The sequence below is a fragment of the Monopterus albus genome, unplaced genomic scaffold (genome assembly GCF_001952655.1).
Source record: "Monopterus albus unplaced genomic scaffold, M_albus_1.0 scaffold42.1, whole genome shotgun sequence".
NCBI lineage: Eukaryota > Metazoa > Chordata > Actinopteri > Synbranchiformes > Synbranchidae > Monopterus > Monopterus albus.
This window is the reverse complement of record NW_018127922.1, coordinates 445,189-465,531: the sequence shown is the minus strand read 5'-3', so window position 1 is coordinate 465,531 and position 20,343 is coordinate 445,189. Positions and strand designations below refer to the sequence as shown.

The 20,343-nt window shown below is 39.7% G+C and overlaps 1 protein-coding gene across 1 annotated transcript in view; it reads left to right on the top strand.

The window, feature by feature from the left end:
• The first annotated feature begins 428 nt into the window (after window positions 1-428).
• Window positions 429-20,343, top strand: part of gabrb2b (gamma-aminobutyric acid type A receptor subunit beta2b) — a 46,889-nt gene continuing 26,974 nt past the window's right edge. Inside the window, exons 1-3 of the mRNA XM_020599757.1 lie at window positions 429-1,137; window positions 1,286-1,383; window positions 1,984-2,051. Of these exons, the coding sequence (XP_020455413.1) occupies window positions 1,055-1,137; window positions 1,286-1,383; window positions 1,984-2,051 (249 nt within the window). The 5' untranslated portion in view covers window positions 429-1,054. The remainder of the gene's footprint in view (window positions 1,138-1,285; window positions 1,384-1,983; window positions 2,052-20,343) is intronic.

The following is a 20,343-nucleotide window of genomic DNA, read 5'->3' as shown; positions in this document are numbered from 1 at the left end:
AGGACTGGATAAGTCTGACTTCTTCCTACTCCGTTCAAGCATGTACTAGGTATAAGCAAATTGATATTAGATTATGTGTAAAATTATGTGTGTTGTCATATCAACTGTCTTTACATGCTTGAAAGAATAAATCAAATCAAAGTCACTAAATTCAGCACCATGGACAGAGTCAGAGAGTGGTGCTCACTGAGGTCACTAAATTCAGCACCATGGACAGAGTCACTAGCTGATCCGCTAATAGTGATTCTAGTGATCAAAGGGTGATTCTGTCCTCTCAGCTGACAATAATCACTTAAACTACAAGAACAATTTATTCTCCATTGCTCGGTATCTGACTTACATGCAAGTTTCCACTGATGCATGTGGGTCTGATGTCAGGGATCAATATTTTTGCAATAAACACAAGATGTCACCCTGTAAAGGACAATCCACTCTTGACTGGTATCACTGTGGATTCATTTCACAAAGTGGTGGTAAACTAGGATACATATTAGTTCAAGGAAAGATGATGAAAGTGAATGCTCTTTCCAGTATTGTTCCGCTTCACGTTCAAGAAGTAAAATTCACTTACACTACGACGTGCACAGTCCAGACTCCCAGGTGGGAGTACGCAGCAGCTCTGGGGAAGCAGCGGGGTTACGTGCCTTACTCGGGGATAGCTAGATGTGTTGGTGGTGTCTAAAGAGCTAACGGAGAGATACACCCCCACCCACATTTTCCATTCCGCATCGTTGGATTCAACCACCGAGTTTCCCGTCACAGTTAGCGCTTAACACACAATCACACTACGTATAGGAATACGTATAAGGAAACAGGAGAGACCCCCGTGTGTCCCTGTGTAACTTGTAGCATTGATTCTCCTTTAAATTTCTGCCGTGGCTGGCTACTACCTCTGCCACTTACCATCAGCAGCAGCAGCAGCAGCAACAGCGGCAGAAGCGCTGCTTCTTGATGTTGTGGTCGGGAATACGCATGCGCCCGGCATTGGAATTACTGCACTGGCAAGAATAAGTTGGACATCGCCTGTCTTCACTAAAAGAAAAAACACATAAGTATGGCAGTGTTCAGAATAAGAAGAATGGTGTGTTTTCGCATCTGGTTGTGCCCCCTCGTTGTGGCTGTGATGTGCGCCCAAAGGTAAGCGAAAGGGTCGGGGAATGCTCCACTTATTTTTATTAAGTGTGACTGTGTTGCAGACGGAAAATGACAAATACTTGGACACTTTATGGTCTAACAGTATATCTTACTTAAGTCTGCTGCTTGTCTATCTCTTTTTCATCTACAGTGCCAGTGTCAGTGACCCTAGCAATATGTCTTTGGTTAAAGAAACGGTGGATAGACTGTTGAAAGGTTATGATATACGATTGAGGCCAGATTTCGGAGGTAAATGATTTCGTATTATCACCAACTCTGCTCGAGTTTGCGCCTTGTCAGCATGTATAATAGTACAGTGTTTAAATTAGAAGGCATTACTCAGTTAGCTTTGCAGTTTCGAAAAGGAAATGGGACATTGTTTTCGGCTTCTGCAGGTGCCACAGTCATAGATTTTAAATCATACAGACGAAGTAAAATGTGTCAAAACAACCCAGAATACCAACAATATGGGGGAACAGATGAGTGATGTGGTTCAATGATGGATCTGGACGATAAAATAGCAACATCGGTTAATTTATTTGATTTTTCTAATTAAATTATTTATTCCATTTCAGGTGTTCACTGCGACGGAAAAAGCTAGATGCTTTAATGTCAATAACTTTGGGGGGAATTAGCAGCACTTTAACCACAAGCCAGCGCATCTAATCCAGCCGAAAAGAACACTGCAAACTATTATCTAGCTGACAACAGCTACATTCACGTGTTATCTGTGTTAAAATCAGGCACGAATTATTGAACTCACCGATTCTCGTAAATATTCCAATGAATCATATAGGCTGCACATGATGTACTGTTTATATTGCTTCTTGTTGTTTTGATCTGTCCCAGGTCCTCCGGTTGGAGTGGGAATGAACATAGACATAGCCAGCATAGACATGGTATCAGAAGTCAATATGGTAAGTAGGCCATTAACATACTAATAGTATGCGCCCCCCTTTTTGTACTAATGACCCCTGATATGCATAAATTACCAGGGGAAAGACCCTCCAACGATTTCGGGGAAACCCCTCTTAACGCTGATCTGTGCAAATGCCTCGCTTCCACCGATCTCTTGCATTGTGCGTTTGATAAGTTAAACAAATCATTAGATTGTATGAGTATTGATGGCATAAATTGCAACCTCACCGGGGTTTTGAAATTGATTGACATAGATGGGCGAATTGTTTTTGGTCCCATAAGCGGATTGCTGCCTAATTTTATGAGCAGATAAACAGCCAAGCAACGTTAACTTTACAAAATCAACGATTCTGGGGAATTATAGTCGAATATACTCATCTCTTGAATGTCTTAGGGAAAGTTATAGCATTGGTTTTAGTCCATGGTAATATTTCACACTGACATATGTCTTGCTTCGTGAGAAATGTTTTATATTGTACTGTCAAAGCTGGTTTGTAAGTGCTTTACTAGAGATAGTGACTCTGGAAGAAACTGAGAGCTGTGGTTGAGTATGAGAAGTGAAGATTAAGTTTTGCTTCATACAAGTGCACCTCCTAGTGATAAAATGTTAGAACTACATCTCAATTTTCAGAAACGACTGCATGTTATCCTCATGGAAAATCACTTTTGACATTTATGATACAGTTGGCAATGTGAGCAAACGCTGATATTTATATAAATAACATTTTCCTGTGATAATATACATGAGAATTTGATCCATCATCTGTTTTTAAATTCATTAATATTTATAACATTGTCTCATGCTGTCGTTGACCACTACTATTGGTTTCATTAACCTCTTCTTTACACTTTGTTCAGATGTGTGATACGCTTAGACTTGTTTTGGAAAATGGTACGAGTCACGGTATGATGCCAGGGAATGATTACATGGAATGCAATGTTTTGTCCCAAAGGCAGTTGCTTATGTTGTTATCTTAGTGCTCCAGTAGAATATGTTAATGGGTAGAGATGAGATAAGAAAATAGATCATGCCATGTTTATTTTTATGTATTTGAAAAGTTCTGCTCAACACACAAGCACTCACATACACCTCCCTCAGCACATCCACAGTGGTCTTGAATTCATAGTTAAAGGCTGTTTCTTTTCCCTGTTCAACTGGTGCAAGCACTCGAACGTTTTTGTTCATGTACGTGTGTGTGTGTGTCTGAAAGTTAGATGTGTATATTTCAAGCCTGTATATGTGGCATTTCTAGGAACCATATATTATATAAGCTGTTATTTTACATCCTGGTTACGTAATGCATACGTTCTATTTTATTCCATTAATGCAAAGCTTTTCTCAGCAAAAAGGAAAGTGGTGATTTTTATATGTTGATTGACCACACAGTTGTGTTAGGTAACAAATAAATCTGATATCCAGGGGAAATCCAAAGTAAATTGAGGAGGAAAAGGCAAGATGATGAGGCAGTGTTGCAAATATATGATTTACAGAATGTTGTATCCTACTATTGTTCACTGTTGTTTCCTCTGGTCTATAACTTTCAGAAGAAATGTAGAGTATATCCAGACGTACATCAAGGTCAAGGTTTATATTCATCCACACATGTGGCCAAACCAAAAATCCCTCTCTCATCTAAACACAAAGCCAATGCTGCACAGCTTCGTTGATCGTCCCATTCCTTTGTCAGGTTTGGCCTAGTAAACACCCTCTAATGTAAAAGGGGAGTCATTAACACCTGACCCATTGGAGTCTCATGAAAAGAAGATGCCACACATGTGGCTAATGGTTTCAGCATCTTTGATCTTATCTCTTTCATATAAATGTAACCACTTTTCAGGACAGCAGCTGGTTCCATTTCCTCTCCCCCATCTGGTTCTGTTTGCCACTTATTTTGGTCTGGTGATATAACCACCCTGTGTATTTTAGTTAGAGAACAGATGAGGCACAGGTTTGCGGATAACTGAGGTATGTCACTAAGGAATGCATCCAGCAGTGCCCTAATAGCCATTATGGCAATGCAGGACATCTAAGCTTTAGTGTATTAGCAGTTTTCTTCTATCACTCACCACTCCTCTCTGTGGAAGGCCTCACATTAAAACCAGACACATGAACGAGTAACAACATAGTACAGTATACTGTATACTGCATGTTTGATTTTACCAGAGGGGCCATTAAAGAAGGAACTGCAAAGAGAGTTGTCTTAAACCATCTGTTTTAGCAGTTTGTGACCAGCGCCACAGTGCAGAAACTCATTTAGATACAACACAGGCTTGTAGCACACTTTAGATGAGTCACCAAACTAAGTATGCAAGTCTTCAAGGATGAGTGGCCCAGAGGACATCAAGTCCTCTCTGGTATTTGTCATGTATAGATATCTTATGTCCATATACACAGCCTAGGCTTAAGAAAGTTGCAGACCTCCAAAGCCCCACTCCACCTGTTCTTAGTTAAAGAATAGCCTTTAGCAAAAGATAGTAAGTGGTTTAGCTGTAAGGTTAAAGCTGTGCACCAAATAGTTGGCTTTTCTGAGTCTTATAGCAAGTAGAAAACTCCATTACATGCCACTTAGGCTCAGAGCCATATGGGGAATGAGGAGACTGCTCGGTGTTCATTACATTCCCATAAAAGATCACTAGTTCCTGGGTGTCAGAGCCAAAGTGTCCAAGCCTTCAAGGTTGAAAAGGGGTAGGGTATGATTATGTAAGACCTAGCAGCCACATTTTTCACCTTTTGTATGTTGACAGAAAGAGACTGAGTGATACAGACAGCAACAGATAGGGAGAGAGCTGTGACATTAACACGTTGGCATGTGGAGAGCCAACAGTGTTGGAGTGAAGGTCATGTGTCTAGTGTTGCTGAGGGGTCACAGAGAGCCACACACACTGAGCACCGGTGTCAGGTTAGACATTGAACTGCAAGCGAGCTTTAATTCATGCACTGGTCAAATGAAGAATGAAAAATATCCAGGCATGTAAAGCCAATGACCGATTTCTTTCTTTTTCCTTTGTCCCACCAGTTCTATTCTGTGCACTTTCTTTCTGCACTGCTGTTTAAGTATTAATATTTGCTTTTGGTCGAGCTCCTGAGCACTTGAAACCTAAGCCAACAGTTTTCACAGGAGAAGAAATACTCCTGTCTGAAGATGATTTCAAGTTTTTATCCTTCTCCAAAAGGCAGAAATACCATTATTGATGCACAGAAAGGTCAAGAGGAGCTTATTGATTGTCAAAGAGTGACTGTGAAATTCAGAGCCCCCCCATCCCACCAATTTAGTACAAGTCATTTCCATCCATTAGCAGAAGGTATGCCTGATGAGATAGCTGCAACAAGATTGCAATTAAATTGGGCTTATGCTATGTATTATACAGATGTGATATATCATAATAGATGTTGGCTGCAAGGCAGGAGATTATTGCTTGCCATGTGATAATAGAAGGGAAGAAAGATTTTTAGACTTTTGTGTGTGGTATTGTGTTATATCTCATCTGAATCAGATATTAAGTCTGCATCTGTAGTTTTGTCCTAATCTATTCAGTAGCTACCTTCAATTTTTTGTTGCTGATGTTAGGTTATTTTTTAGTTAGATAGATATTCAGAGATTTGTTGTCTATGAATGTTTAGTGCAGACTGCAGGCACGTCAAGGTTACAGGAAAACTGCTGTTAGTGTCAACTGTAATGCTAGTCTTTTTTTTATAAAATCTAAAGCAGTCTCTTTCGTCTCATTGAGAGTTCCTGGTTTGAAAGAACCGGAAGAAGCTACACAGAAATAATAGCTTATACTGATACAAACTGTAAATTGATGAGCAGTTGAATAAGTCGGTGTGATTAAAATTTGAATGTTTCAGGTTTTCATGACATGGATTTAAACATTTAACACTAAAAATTTAAGGGCATTTATCAATAGATAAATGACATAATTGATATTTAATGATAATGAATGTGACTTTATATTTATTTATCTTAATAATACAGTGACACTGTAATGTCTCTTTTGTCACTGCACTCTTTTGTCTGGCTAGATTTCCTTAAAATTATACACAGGGGTTGATCACTCCAGTCTTTGTCAGTAATCCAATTATCTCCATGCTATGCTCCATGATTGGCTGTATAGTAACTAATGAGAGTGTAGAGGCAATGTGTGAAGATTCATAGACTGAAACATGCTCCGATTGTGGTGGGAAGTAAATAAAAGGAAATGTGCTAAACTTAATTAAATGTGTGAATTTATGAACACGATCCAATGTTTTTGTCCTGTTTTGAGATGAACTGTCATATTAAAATGATCTCCTCACTGTACTTATGACTCATAACAAGCTAATGAGTAAATAGGGATTGACCTCAGTCCACAGACATAATCCTGGGGGATACTTTGTTGAACAGCACAGTATAATGTGTCATGGATTCGAGCGCTGTAGTTGGCTGCTTTGGATATTGTGTTGTACAAAGAGAAGCTGCAAATAAAAATAAGCACAACAATGGTGTTTACTTTGGAAATGTGCAATGGTTAATTGTCCAATCACAATGCTTGGTTTGGCTATAAAATATCATTACGGTACTAAAAACCAGTGCATTAAAAGTTTTAGTTACTGAATGTCCTTTGGAGTGACTCTTGCAGGTTAGTGTCACCTTCTTATCCAAAGTCTATATTAAACCTGCAGCATATAGGGTGTATGTGGATCTACACTTAGGATGTCTCTAGTGAGGATGAACACTCCCCCTGTTTCTCAAGTATATACTCATATTCATAAACCCTATTTCCCCACTAGTCTGCAGTCACTGTTCCTCATACTGTGGTATGTTACCGTAGCCTCTAGGAAAGTAGTTGTTTGAATTATGTAACAGACAGGGCAGAGATGAACTCAACCAGGATTGTCAATGAGAATTCGACTTGATGCTGAAAGGAGAGAGTTAGAGTGAATATAAGGTGTGCAAAGGGAAAAAAACAGTTTTTAACAATAATATTCATTTTCTACCGCTTAGTCCCTGAACGGGGTCACCGGAGCCAATCCCGGCCGGCAATTGGGCGAAGGCGGGGTACACCCTGGACAGGTCGCCAATCCATCACAGGGCTAACACATAGACAAACAACCACACACAAACACGCACGCACTCACTCCTATGGGCAATTCAGAGACACCAATCAACCTAAGCTGCATGTCTTTGGACTGTGGGAGGAAGCCGGAGTACCCAGAGAGAACCCACGCAAGCACGGGGAGAACATGCAAACTCCACACAGAAAGGTCCCTGGTGGGGCCCGAACCCGGAACCTTCTCGCTGTGAGGCAACGGCGCTAACCACTGTGCCACCGTGCTGCCCTTAACAATAACAGCTTTGATTTATTTTCACTGCATAGGATGCAGCAGTAAGACTCAAAGCTCCTGTAGCAAATATGGGCTGAATATTTATAACACTATGTGTAGTCATTTGATTTGATTAGTGCAGCCTACTTACAGTAAATGCACAATATGTAGAGCTTTTGTTTTGATTATGTGATGTGCTGCTTTCAGTCCATGCTTCAGCTCAGTAATCCATGGTCAGATCCCTGAGTATAGTGATATATGAAGTGTAGCACACTGCTGGATATTAAATGGTTTCCCTTATTATCTGACAAAATCTACCATGAATGTCATACAGTATATTTGGTAGGTTAGGCTAGTAGCCAAAATTTCTTTCTCTGCTGTAAATTATTCAAACACTAGCAATGTAATTGTCTACCTCCTCCCACCCTTCATTGTCCAATGTTTCCAGCTGACCTGAAGGTCAGCAGAACAAATATCACATCTGACACTAAATATCTGGAGGATGGAGGGTTCTGTTCACTCTCACCATTAGTACCAAAGGTAACATCTTTTTTCTTTCACCATGTATCTAAAAGGTAACATCTTTTTTCTTTCACCATATATCTATTTGTTTGTTTGTTTGTTTGTTGTCACAAGGCTGGGGCTGGGGTCACTTTTCTGGCAGTCCCTGCTTAAAACTCAAAAAGTCAGAAGGATGATGATGATCCTTAGGTGGCAAAACATTTTAAACCCACTAACTTTATCATTTGTATTTAACCTTTTAAATATGTTTCTTATGGCTTCTTTTTTCATGCCTGAAGACGCTGTCACTGACGTGCTACACCTATCAGCAGATTCAGCAAAAAAAAAAAAAGCATAACATGCACAGTAGCTGTACACATTATATTCAAATATAGGAACAGCAAGCCTGTGCAAAGGAAAGTCACAAGGGATGGTGGAGAGAGTGGATGAATTGTGTGAGCAGAGTGCTGAAACAACCTGTGCTACAACTTGCATTATTCATGCCGGCACATTTAGATATGCATGGCTCCCTATAGAGGTTTGGTAATCCATTTAGATCACACTCATGTGCCATTTGAATGTGGTAAAAGCAAGGACATTAAGTGGGTTGTTTGTGTACTGAAAAGAAGCTTTTTATGTCACCAGCGACGCTACATAACATATGGGTGTTTGCTTATTACCACAACCTGTTAACCTAACGTAAATAATGATGGAGGTGGTTGGATTGATGGGTCATTGGTGACCATAACATGGGTAAACAAGGTGTTTTTGTAACCTTCTTCATATGTAGGATGATGAACAACAACTCATTCCCTCATATGAGAAGAACTGTACATTACACAGTAAATCATTCTAAGCACCTGTCTTCAGCACTGAGGTGCTGAGTCCAGGTAACAACAGTCATTGCTCTTAGCATGGGCATAGCCATAAGACTTGACATTTTGTTTTGTGAGCTTCACAACACTTCATCAATTTCCCAGTGACCTGGATGTGAGTGGGATGTATAGGAATTATAAAAATATACAAGAATGATATTTCAGCCTGTGAGTCAATTGCATTTTATAAAGGAGCCATAACATTATGACCACTGACAGGTGAAGGGAATAACACTGATTATCTCTTTACAATGGCACCTGTCAGTGTGGGGGGTATATTAGGCAAGTGAACATTCAGTCCTTGGTTAGTACCTAAAGTGGTCTAAGGAAGGGTAAACAGTGAAGTGGTGACAGAGGCTCGCTTGATGATGAGGCTGATCTACATCTATTCATCCAATATTTTACCTCTTATCCTGAATAGGGTCACGGGCACTGGGCTGGGTGTTGAGCAGGAGTGGTGAAACTTGAACACAACAGCTCATGGGCAGGTGAGGATGCACACAGTGGTAGTAAGTGGGACTAAAGGTGGAGAAGGGAGGACAGGTAAATGGAGCAGTTGTTACTATGACAGAGACAGGTTTTCATGCAGTCAAACGCTCATAAGTTGTGTTCAAAGATGTCTGTGTAAATGGGTACTGGAGCGTTAGACCACAGTCATTACTGTTCTCACTGCAGGACCTCTCTTTAAATCTCATCTGTTGTCTGTAAGTGCCCAAACTTTGTCTTATTTCTCTGTAAAAATACTCTTCAGATGTGCTTTTCCTTTATGTTCCAGCATAGTGTGCAGCCTTGCTGAACCACCTTTTCTATGTATTTGTATTTTTGTTTATTTCTTGGGCTTGTGCTCCTTTTTAGTTTTGCTTCTCCTATCATCTACATAAATGTATTTATTGATGATTCTCTGGCTTTTTCATCCAGTGTCACCAGCAGATAAAAATGACTTTGGTTATCCAGGTATCTCCAGAACAACTGGATGGATTACCATGAAAAATGCTTTTCTCACATAATCAATTCTAATAGCTTTATTAATCACCTCACTTGTCATCTAGCCCCATCATCACCTGATGAGGGTCATTTGAACACTATATCACTGTTTTTGTGTCTTGTTATACAACTCAAATTTAGATGTTTTTTTGAGTGACATATACCCATCATAGTACATACACACCGTCATAAAACTACCAAAGATGTACTGTGTAGATCACTACTATTGTTACAGACACTGATTATAGTATGATTAGTAACACAGTTTTAAATGTCATGGGGGAAAAGGCATGTAATCAGTTCCCCTAGGTGAAACAAGCTCACTAGTTAGGCATCTGATTCTCTGTTGTCTGTGACAGTGAATGATGTGGTGGATGTTTAGCCATCAGACAGCAGCATGCAGCTGTAGGTCTAACTGTTAAACAATAGCATCTTGTGTTCATGTCAGTGCAGAGCATGGGGAATTGACAGCATATTGCCACTGTGCAGGGCAATAATTTCCACACCTGTCCTACATCTACTCTCTTCTGTTTCTCTCTCTCTCTCCCAGTGCTTCTCTCTGCCTCTTTGATAATGACACAAGGCTTGGGCCCTGCTGTAGGGGAGATTAGACAGTTACAAATTGAAGCGGGTTAATCGGCTGGCCTACCATTTCAGGAAGCATCTCTCAGTTCACTGGCCCCACTGCTCTATTTGTTTGTTTTACTGCTCATACTCACCTGCTCAAAGTTCTTGTTTAATTGCTGTGGTATCCTATTTACTGAGCTTGCAAGTAATGGACATCAGTGTGAAACAGCTCATTTCATGGAGGCGTGTACAACGTCTCCGTATCGTCATCATCTTATGCAATTCCATACAAAGACAATGGAAAACACAATTTAATGCAAATTTTCCCAGGGCTGCACAAATATACACAACAAACAGTTTGTGTGAGTTGAAAATCTTTCAACTTGAGCAAAAATTTGTGTGTATCCTGTGGCATTTTGGCACATACACAGACCTGGGAAGATGACAAAAATTACATAACTCGACCTTTGTGGACATGTGGATGCACAAAGCATGAATTGCCTTTTAGAGCGCTCAGAATTACTAAATCTCTTTAACCAAAGGCTCAGAGTCTATTTAAAACTGTAGGGACGGGACATTACACAATATGTATCAATATGTCTAGTCTCGTGCTTCATGTTTTTTGTAAATAAAAGTGTAATATAGCTGGTGATTATTACATAATCAAACCAGTGGCGTAGCTAGTCATGCATTGTTGTCATTGAATTTTTTTAATTATATCCTGATTTAATCAAACTATATACACCATATCGCACATCAAATCATATTATGAAAAATTCATCCCATCCTTACTAAACAGTAGCAATTGGTGTTAATCAGTGTTAAATGTTGACTGATAATAATTGGTTTTTGCAGGTTGAGACATAACTGATGAATTTGACTATAATGATCAATTTTTCATAAACTCCAAAATATTCTTTTCAGCGTGTTTAATCATTCATCACATTATCATCACTGCTGCTGCCTTGAGTGTGTCAGCATCTCTGCTCAGTGTTGTGTAGAGGTGCATAACACTAATCACTGTGTGGGACCTATTTTTAGATTGTTAATCAAGGTAACATGTTCAGACTGAACACTCAGTATAATATCTCATAAAGTGTGAGTAAAGAGTGATTACTTCATTTCTGCTCATCCACCCTCAGTGACCTAACAAAGGTCAAAATGATGCGTGGGTGTGTGTATTTGGTTTAATAATGCCGGAATTACCTCACTTTCTTCAGCTGTGTGCATCCGTTGTCAAACAACAAAACAGTGCCTCAACCAAACAGGCTAGCATAGGGATATAATCTGTACTGTATCTATATGTGCAGCCTGTTTATTTCTCAAAAATATATATATTTCAATTGTGTTTGGGGATTTATTCCAAACAAAAAATAAATGAGTTTATATTGTGCATTTTAAAAGAGCTGACCATGGCGCAGCAGTTATAAAAGGGCATTATAGCATGATTTTACTTTTAATGGGAAGAGGCCAAGATGACAGTAAAATTAGCGTGAAGTGTCTAAATGTGCTATAATATTACATCCCTAGTATAGAAGAGTGTTACCAAGTGTTAGGCTATTTATCAGCCCTGGAATCAGCTGACAAATGAAAATTACAGACCTGCTTTTCAGTTCTAATGAGTTAAGTTGGTGATGAAGTTTTGTGAGGTCTTGTGACACACCTACTAGTTGCCACAGGTGTATAAAATCAAGCACGTAGCCATGCAGTGTCCATTTACAAACATTTGTGAAACACAATGGGTCATTCTGAAGAGCTCAGTGGCTTGTTAACAGTTAACTGAGTTTGAAGCACACATTCATGAATTATAAAAGTGGAAAGTCAAGAACAATCACTGTGTCTACCCTAGTTTTCCTATTTACACGAGCACAAGCCCAGAGGTTTTAAAGTTGTTCGTATTTGATTTGTGTAAGATAAATGTGTTTTTATGTAAAGTGTATTGATTGTTTCACCTGGTTCAGCCTTGTATTTTGTGCATGAGTGGATTGGCTCATGTCTGGCATTAACATACATTGTATGGAAACTCATACTGCCAGCTGTCACAGGACTATATTCTGCTTCATCACAGCTTGTCACAATACAAGAAGTTGATAATGGCCAAACAGGAGAGACAGCAGGTGTGGATTACTTTTCACAGCAGCTGAACATGACACTGAAAGCCGATAATGGGATAGCATGGGGAGGCATAATGCAGCTGGGTTGCTCTTGATTTGAGTGATTACCTCACTTTCTTCGGTCATCTACATTTCAACTTGAAATGTCCATTTTTGCCTTGCAAAATTTACCTTGAAAAATATTAAGTTGCCCTCACAGCCTCTTAAGAGCTCCCTTTATCTCTTTTGATTACAGGAAGTAGTTGGCAAAACAAAGTCCAGAACAAGTGCTCCTGTTGTCTGTCATTCTATTAAAAGGTGTTTTATATCAGCACCTATGCTAAGGATGAAGCCAGTCATTTTAAATTACTCTGCTTTATAACTGTCTGCTGTGGGACAGTATTCAAGGAAAAGATACAGTAAGTATATAACAAAACCTGGATGAGTGGTTAACCAGGCATGTTAATGTTTTGAAATGCTTCCCTTCAGGTTACTAAAATTTCTCTCTTGTGCATCACCCACTCATGAAGGCTGCATTCAAAGAATGGGTGCCCATCCTTTTGTATTTGTCTGTGTGCTGTACACTGGTGCACTAAGTCTGCAGTATACAGTATGTCTGGGTATTGCAATGCTAAGTGTTTTATTGTCTGATAATGTGAGTAATGGAAGGACTTGCCAGGACCAGCCAGGAGGAAGTATTTGACTTATGTGTTATCACTCTCTCTTCTTCTGTGGTGTAGTATTTTTTTATATTTATATATGGGCAAAAAAGCAATGTTTTCTGTACAATGCACTATATAGCCACAGTTTGATCTATTTAATCTGTATAAAAGTTTAAGAAAGGATTACAAAAACACTTTTTGTTGTTGCATGTTATGGTTTGGCAACCTCTCTAGCGACTGTAGTAATTATGACACGAGCAAAGGAATTAGGTGACGTAGTATGAAGAGGTAGAATGTCACTGTTGGGAGGAGGAGCCTGTGATGAATGGCAAGGTACACAAAGCACAGAACTTTCCCCAAGGTCAGTGGGGTTCACGTGAAGTAGTTTTTGTCATGTCACATCCATCAGTGTGATTTACTTCATTTTTGGTAGGTACTGTAGTATTCTGAAGATAGATAGAATTACTTTCCACAGCAGCATATCTATTGTTATCCTTGAATGGCATTGCCACATGCACACACATACATTCACACACTCATGCTTCCATCATTTCAGAGGACTTTACATTGACTTGCATTCATTGCCTTAACCCTAATCAAAACTGCCATTTGCCTCACGCTAACTCTAATCCTAACATTTAACCTAAACTTAGCTTCACCCTAACCTTACATTATTTGTTTTACCCCCAAAAGAAGGCAAGTCCCCAGAATGCACACACTGAAGCTGATATCCCCCTAAAGCACCCCTACATACTGTATGATGCAGGTCAGTCCAACTTTGAGGAGATATTGCTTCTTCGAGGGTACTCTTGCTCAAAGAGACACTCTATGCAAGCTATCAAATCTGGACACACACACTTCATGATGCAGTCAGAGACACACAGACACACAAGCTTAAACTGAATTTGTGGTTCGGATACACACTGATAGTTTTCTCTATATGTGCCATCGATCCACAGATGTCTTTTTATTGCATTATCCTAATGTTGACAATGTGTAGATGTGGTGTGTGCTTCTTGGTACTCTGAAAAGCAATCAGCTTCTTCCTCAGTTCCCCAGACCTCCATAATGTATGAGACCTCGGTTTCCAGAGGATTGATATATTTGTGTGTGTGGTAGTCAAAGGACTCCTGTCTTGGGCTTTAACAGCATAACAAAGGCAGAAAATTAGCAAATTCATTGTAAAAGAGAAATAAAATTACACATATTTATCTGAATAATGGCTCAGACACATACACGCATATGCGTCCATTACCCCCACATCTACTGTATACACCGTCTCTTCAAGCAGGAAAAAATGGCACAAATGGGATAAGGAGAGACAGGCTCATCTTTTTGTCACCTTCTGTCTTGTGTGAATGACAGCTGAAACTGTACCCTCCATCAGCCTTCCCCATCTTCCAGTTGGATTCAAAAGCACCCTAATAATTTATGTCCTGCTCTGCCCTCTTTCCCACTATATTACCTCCCTCTCCAAATTGCCACTCCACTCTACTCTGCTCCTGGGGCACAGAAGGGCCCACAGATGCTCCAATCGACTCTAATACTGTAAATTGTATGGAGCTGGTTAAGCTGCTCAAATGCCAACTTGCAAATCTGTGAACCTCTGCTTTCTGAGAGGTCTGAGAAAAAACCTACTTCCTTTAAATTTGGTTCACCTTCAGCAGTGAGCTCCCTTGAAAGCTATGTCCAGGCCAAAGTAAATTATATATATATATCTACAGAAGGGGAGGTGTAGGCAATACTGACAAAGAGAGCGAGGAGCACTGTGATGGAAAGTAAGGTTAGACAAAGTACAAGTAAACAAACAAGAGTCTGGGCTTTCCTGAAATCCATCATCTAGTTTCTGAAGTGTCACAAAGTAGGAATGATTGTGAGGGAAGAAAAATATAAAAGTCTAACAGTCTAAGTAATGACCTTATGGGAATTCAATCTCGAGACTTTAACTAAACATAAAAATGCACATATTCGCTGTCTCGTTGACCAAGACCAGCGTTTTTTAAAATGCAGAAGTGCTCTCAAGTGGACAGAATACGTAACAGAGATACTTTTTCTAAATTACCTCAAATGTACTGGATCTTTCTACATAACTGGTTATAGCTGTTTTCTTGTTATAGTTGTTTTGAGATTTGTTGAGACTTTTTAAGCTGTGATTCTGACTGATGGGTTAAAAAATATCAACAATATTTGTTCTGGAGCAGACAGGCCCCTGCAGCAGCCTCCGTGTGCTTTCCTGTTACAGATTTACTACATGCAGTGCACAAGCTGTTCCAGATACAGAGCAGAATCGTAAGGCCTCCATAAGCAGATCTCCAGAAACTGGGAAATATACTGTATGTCACTCGGCTCTGTGGGGAGTGGTTTCCTTATTATTAGGCCTTTGGAAATGCACTGATGGCACAAGGACCATGTGAGACAGGAAATTGAAAGCAGCCACTTGTTGTTGAAGGGCTTTTCAGAGGAAGTGCAGTATAGGTGGATGATAGAGAAGGGTATGGACATACTGTACTGTATGGGTGAGTGGTGGAGGGATCACATTTCCTCCCCCTTAAAGATATTTCAAAACGTTGGGGAGAGGACTGACACAGAGAAGATGGAGGTAGAGGAGGATTCAGTAGCAGGTCGCTTTAGGATTCAGTGCCACTCTTCAAGGTCACTGCTCTATAGAAATCATTTAAAGCATTGTATCCCTTGTTCAGGTTTACCATTCTTTCATTAAGAAAATTATTCATGATCAGAATCTTGTCATTTTTATCTGATTCATCTGTTCCTGCCAGTCAGTCATTTGGGTAATCAGGTGCCCTTTTCCTGAATGCAAAATGTGCCAATTTTGAAAAGGAATCTGCACAGGCTTTATGTTAGTGAACTATTCAAATCTGAAACTTTTACAGGGCTCTTCAGAACCCATCTAACACCCTTAGAGACTGATCCAACACCTGTCACATTCTCAGCTAGACAGCTCCCTTGGCTGGGTCTGTTTAGTGGTAATGATCTGAGCCATTCACACTCTATTCCACTGTGTTCCCACATCATTTTTTCTCCAATTGCATACAAATAGGTGCAACAGGAGCTCCTCTGAGACTGAGATGGATAGACAGAGAGGGAATATAGGCCCATGGAGAAACTATAGGCATAAGTAGATGGAAGGAGATTTGTGTAAAAGCGAGATGAAATAGAAAAAGATAACATGAAAAAGAGGCAAAGTGGATGGGGCAGATGAGGAGAGGGATAAAGGGGGGGTGAGCAGAGGGAGGCCAGTACTGGTGGTAAAGTAGTCAGCGACTGGAAGGGAAGAGCTGTGAGAATAAAAGCAATTTGCATCACTGCTCCACTGAGCTTTCCAATGCCTTTCATTTACCCCTATCTAAACCCCCCAACACACACACCCATCACTCCCAGCAAACAGACCTCACCATTCCACAGCTCCTAAATGGAAAAGTGGCTTCAAGGGTAGAGGGAAGAACAAGCTTTATAACAGTACTCACTCTTTAGCCACCGTCATTCCGATCCCTCTCTCTTTTCCCTGTAGACTAAAGTCTCCATTCTCCTTTCTCAATTCTCATCTTCCTCCTCAAACTTTCTCAGCATTTTCCCTGCTTGTCTCCAACTCCCTCACTTTGTTTCTGCTTCTCCTCCACCTTATCGTCTACCTTAAGTTTGTCCTCTCAGTCCTTTCTACTTTATCAAGAGGCAGTTAAAAACAACAGCATCAGTCATTTGTAAAAGTTATTACTGTAATAAAACATGTTTATTTTTCAATGAGACAGGCCCCTAGTGGCTGTAGAAATCTTGGCTCCTGCCTGTCAGAAGTCTATGTTTAAGTAAAATGATATTGTTATATCATCACAAAAAACACATAAGGAAGCTGGGATCTTTAAGCTTTTTATTTTAACCACAACCAGGAATGTTTTTAACAAGCCAAAACAATGAGCTGAAAAACATGTTAAAGCTCATTTAGAGCTCAGGATAATCGCAGAGATGGGTGATAATTTCTTGGTTCACCATTGCATTAGATATTGTGATTTGAACCACTGTTATACTAAATACTGATTGTGATACCAGCTTCAAACAAGTTGTTTTCTACCTAAACCTAATCAAACCTTAATCACTGCAGCAGTGCAAACACTTGTGTGTATTGTTTTGAAAGGTAATGACAAAAATCACATTTTTAAATTAATTTATTAGGATTTATAAAGAAAAGAGAAGAAATTCCATTTCCGCCTAAAGAGTCAAAAAGAAAGTTGTACCATGAAAGAAGCACAATGTAGGGTTTACAACGGGGCTTGTACCACAAGTCCAATACAGTAAGTGTAATATTAGTTCTTTGTACTGTTTTCAGTCCCAGAGAAGCCATGTGGTGCGGGGGTGGAGATGAAGGTTGGTGGATAAGGCAGCTTGGAGGATGAGTGGGGTTCATGGGGTCAGATTGGGCAGCTGGAGCATCTTTTTTCATTTCCAATTGTTTTAGTTTTTTTGTTTTCCACAACTTCATACTGATGGTTGACCTGTTTGGAAAAGACACAACATAAGGTGGGTAGTTTTAGTTTTCTTTTGTTTTCTACAATACTGAGAAAATATTGAGACAGCTTTCAATTATACATATTAAAAGCTCATTTATGGTGCAGATGAGCCTGTGCAAAGCTTTTCATATGGTTACTTACTTAAAAATAGGTCTACCCTGCCTGTGAACATTTTGTTGGCATGTTCAGCATCCCCATTACATAATAGAACACATAATCCACAAAATTGCATTTCCTACAAAACCAATTTGCTGTTATAGTTTAATTGTTAATTTCTAGGAGCAGGGTTGCCCTCATATCGAGCTCAAACTGTAATACCCATGAAATGTCAGCATGTGATTTTGTACAGTTTGGCTGCCTGAAGGGCTGACTGACTGCTTACATACCTTGAATGGTTCCTCTACGTGAGAAATCGGCCCACGCAGTGACTCTGGCTGTAAAAGGTGCCCTTTCAGTAATGCAACAGAAACCTGAAGTTTGAAGGAGTACTTCTATGAACACACAATCTGGCTGGGACTCTAGAGTGTGTGGGCTGGGCCTGGTCACACATTAAGTGAGCCTATAATGTGGATCCAAGCAGGGACATGAAATACAGTAATCCATGCCACTCAGATCAGGTGATCATCAGTTGCCACCTCCCACTGTCTCACATGATTGAACTGAGCTTTATACATCTGCCCTTTTCTGGCCATTGCTGCACTGCAAGCTGAAATGCACTAACACATACAGTATATAAGTAACTGGAAGAAAGAAAAATAACATTTAAAAAGAAGTACTCAGCTCAACAAGGATGGTGTTCACAGGTTTTACATAGAGACCTTTTATACAGACATAACATGTAGACCTAGTTTTTTAAGGGTTTGGATTGTTTTATAAAACTGTATTGTGCATTTTTATTTTCAGTTTTATGAATTATTCTTTTGATTTGAAAGATTTTAGGACAGAGAAAAGAGCAACTTTGATTATAGACACACTGATTGACTGACTGATGCTATTAGTTCTTTTAATATTTAACCTCTAGAGTCCCTGCGTCCTCATATGAGGACCGCACAGCTTGGGTTTCCAAAGCTCAGGACTCTAGAGGTTAACACTATCTGTAAAAAAATGACTAACAAGAAATCTTCAAAATGAGAAAACACATTAACACAGTAGAAAGTGTGTTGTGGAAGTGGGTATTAGTTATTAGCTGTAATGGATTCTCACATTTTGTTGTGGCTTACAGTGTGAGAATATAATGATCACTTTGTATTGTCCTCTCTGTGGCACTTTGGTAACATGGCAAACTGTATATTGCTGTCATAAATTCAGCAACATTCCCCTGCATCACTCTGTCTCCTTTCCTTTCTCTTTACATCTTTCTCTCCCTCCCCAACATAGTTTATGTACTGATGCTCATTATGACTGTTGTTATGACAGCCTTCTTTGCACTTACATGCACACAGCAGCTGCAGTTATTCTGATGATTTACAACCCCCTCCTCCAGAGAGAAAAAGAGAGAGGCACATTATACGTGTCTTTGAGGAGAGATTTTGTTCGCAGTGAAATAATCACAATGGCGCCTTCACTGGGTCCATCCCACAAACTTCCTCAAGTAGATAGGCCCGCAATAATAGGCTTTCAGGGATGACAGTGGAAACATTCACTCATTTTAATGACTGTGCCCCATGTCACATACTGTTGCACCCTCCTAACTTCTACATGACTGTTAGTTTTTTCTAACATTGCTCAGCCAGTTGAGACTACTCCAGATTCAAACGGTGGACTGTATGATAGGAAAATGGTCCATATGACAACATGGCTGATTGCTTAATAGTAAAAAAAGATGATCTTGTACTGTATTTAATGTCTGCTGTTACATATTGCAAAGCTGTTCGCCTACATTCTGTAGTGCCAAGTAAACATCACAGTAATATTGCTTTCTTTTGTCTGCATTCAATCCAGGCTGTGATCACTGAAACCCAGCAAAAACACACTACAATGTTGTAGATCCACATTCAAGGTCAAGGTCAAGGGTTTATTGTCATATTCAGAGTGAGGAAACGTGTTTCCCTGTACAATGAAATTGTTACTTTGCTGTCCACACGAATTCCACACAATATAAGTGAAATATAATGCAGATACAAGGTTAACAGAATCTAAATCTCAAAATCTAAGGCACTGTAAAACAGCCAATGAGAGAGGCATAATGAAAATACAACAAGAACACAGTATAACGAAGAGAGAATGTCTGCTACATGGGAGCTATGTGATGATGAGTTCTCTCCTGCTTCATGTTGAAAATGCATTGATATACACATGCACACACAGGACACAGTCACATTGTTATTAAGATATTTAGTGTGTTTCATGATGTGCTGTGTCCATAGAAGGCGTGTACTGAGACTGCCGATGTACAGGCATTTTCATTGTCCATGTTTCTGATAAGGCATGAAGAAATATTATGTGTGTGTGGGTGCATGTGCATGTGTGCCTCTGCTGGGACTGAAACTTGTTTACACACACACATTGTGCTCACTCATCCTTATGGGGAACAGATGCTGAATTTTAAACAAAGATTTGGTTTTGTGTTAGGTTATGTGTTAGTCTTAGGTTATGTGTTGGGATAAGGGTTAGGATTAAGTAAGTGGTGGTTATGGTTAAGGTAAGTCCCCAGGAAATAAATGTACTGTAAGTCAATGTGACACAGAATGAAAACAAATGTTGAAGAGAGATAGAAAATCCTCCCTGATGTTTCATTCATCACAGTAATCCCTCTTGTTTGATGGTGTGTACTGATGAGTGCAGAAG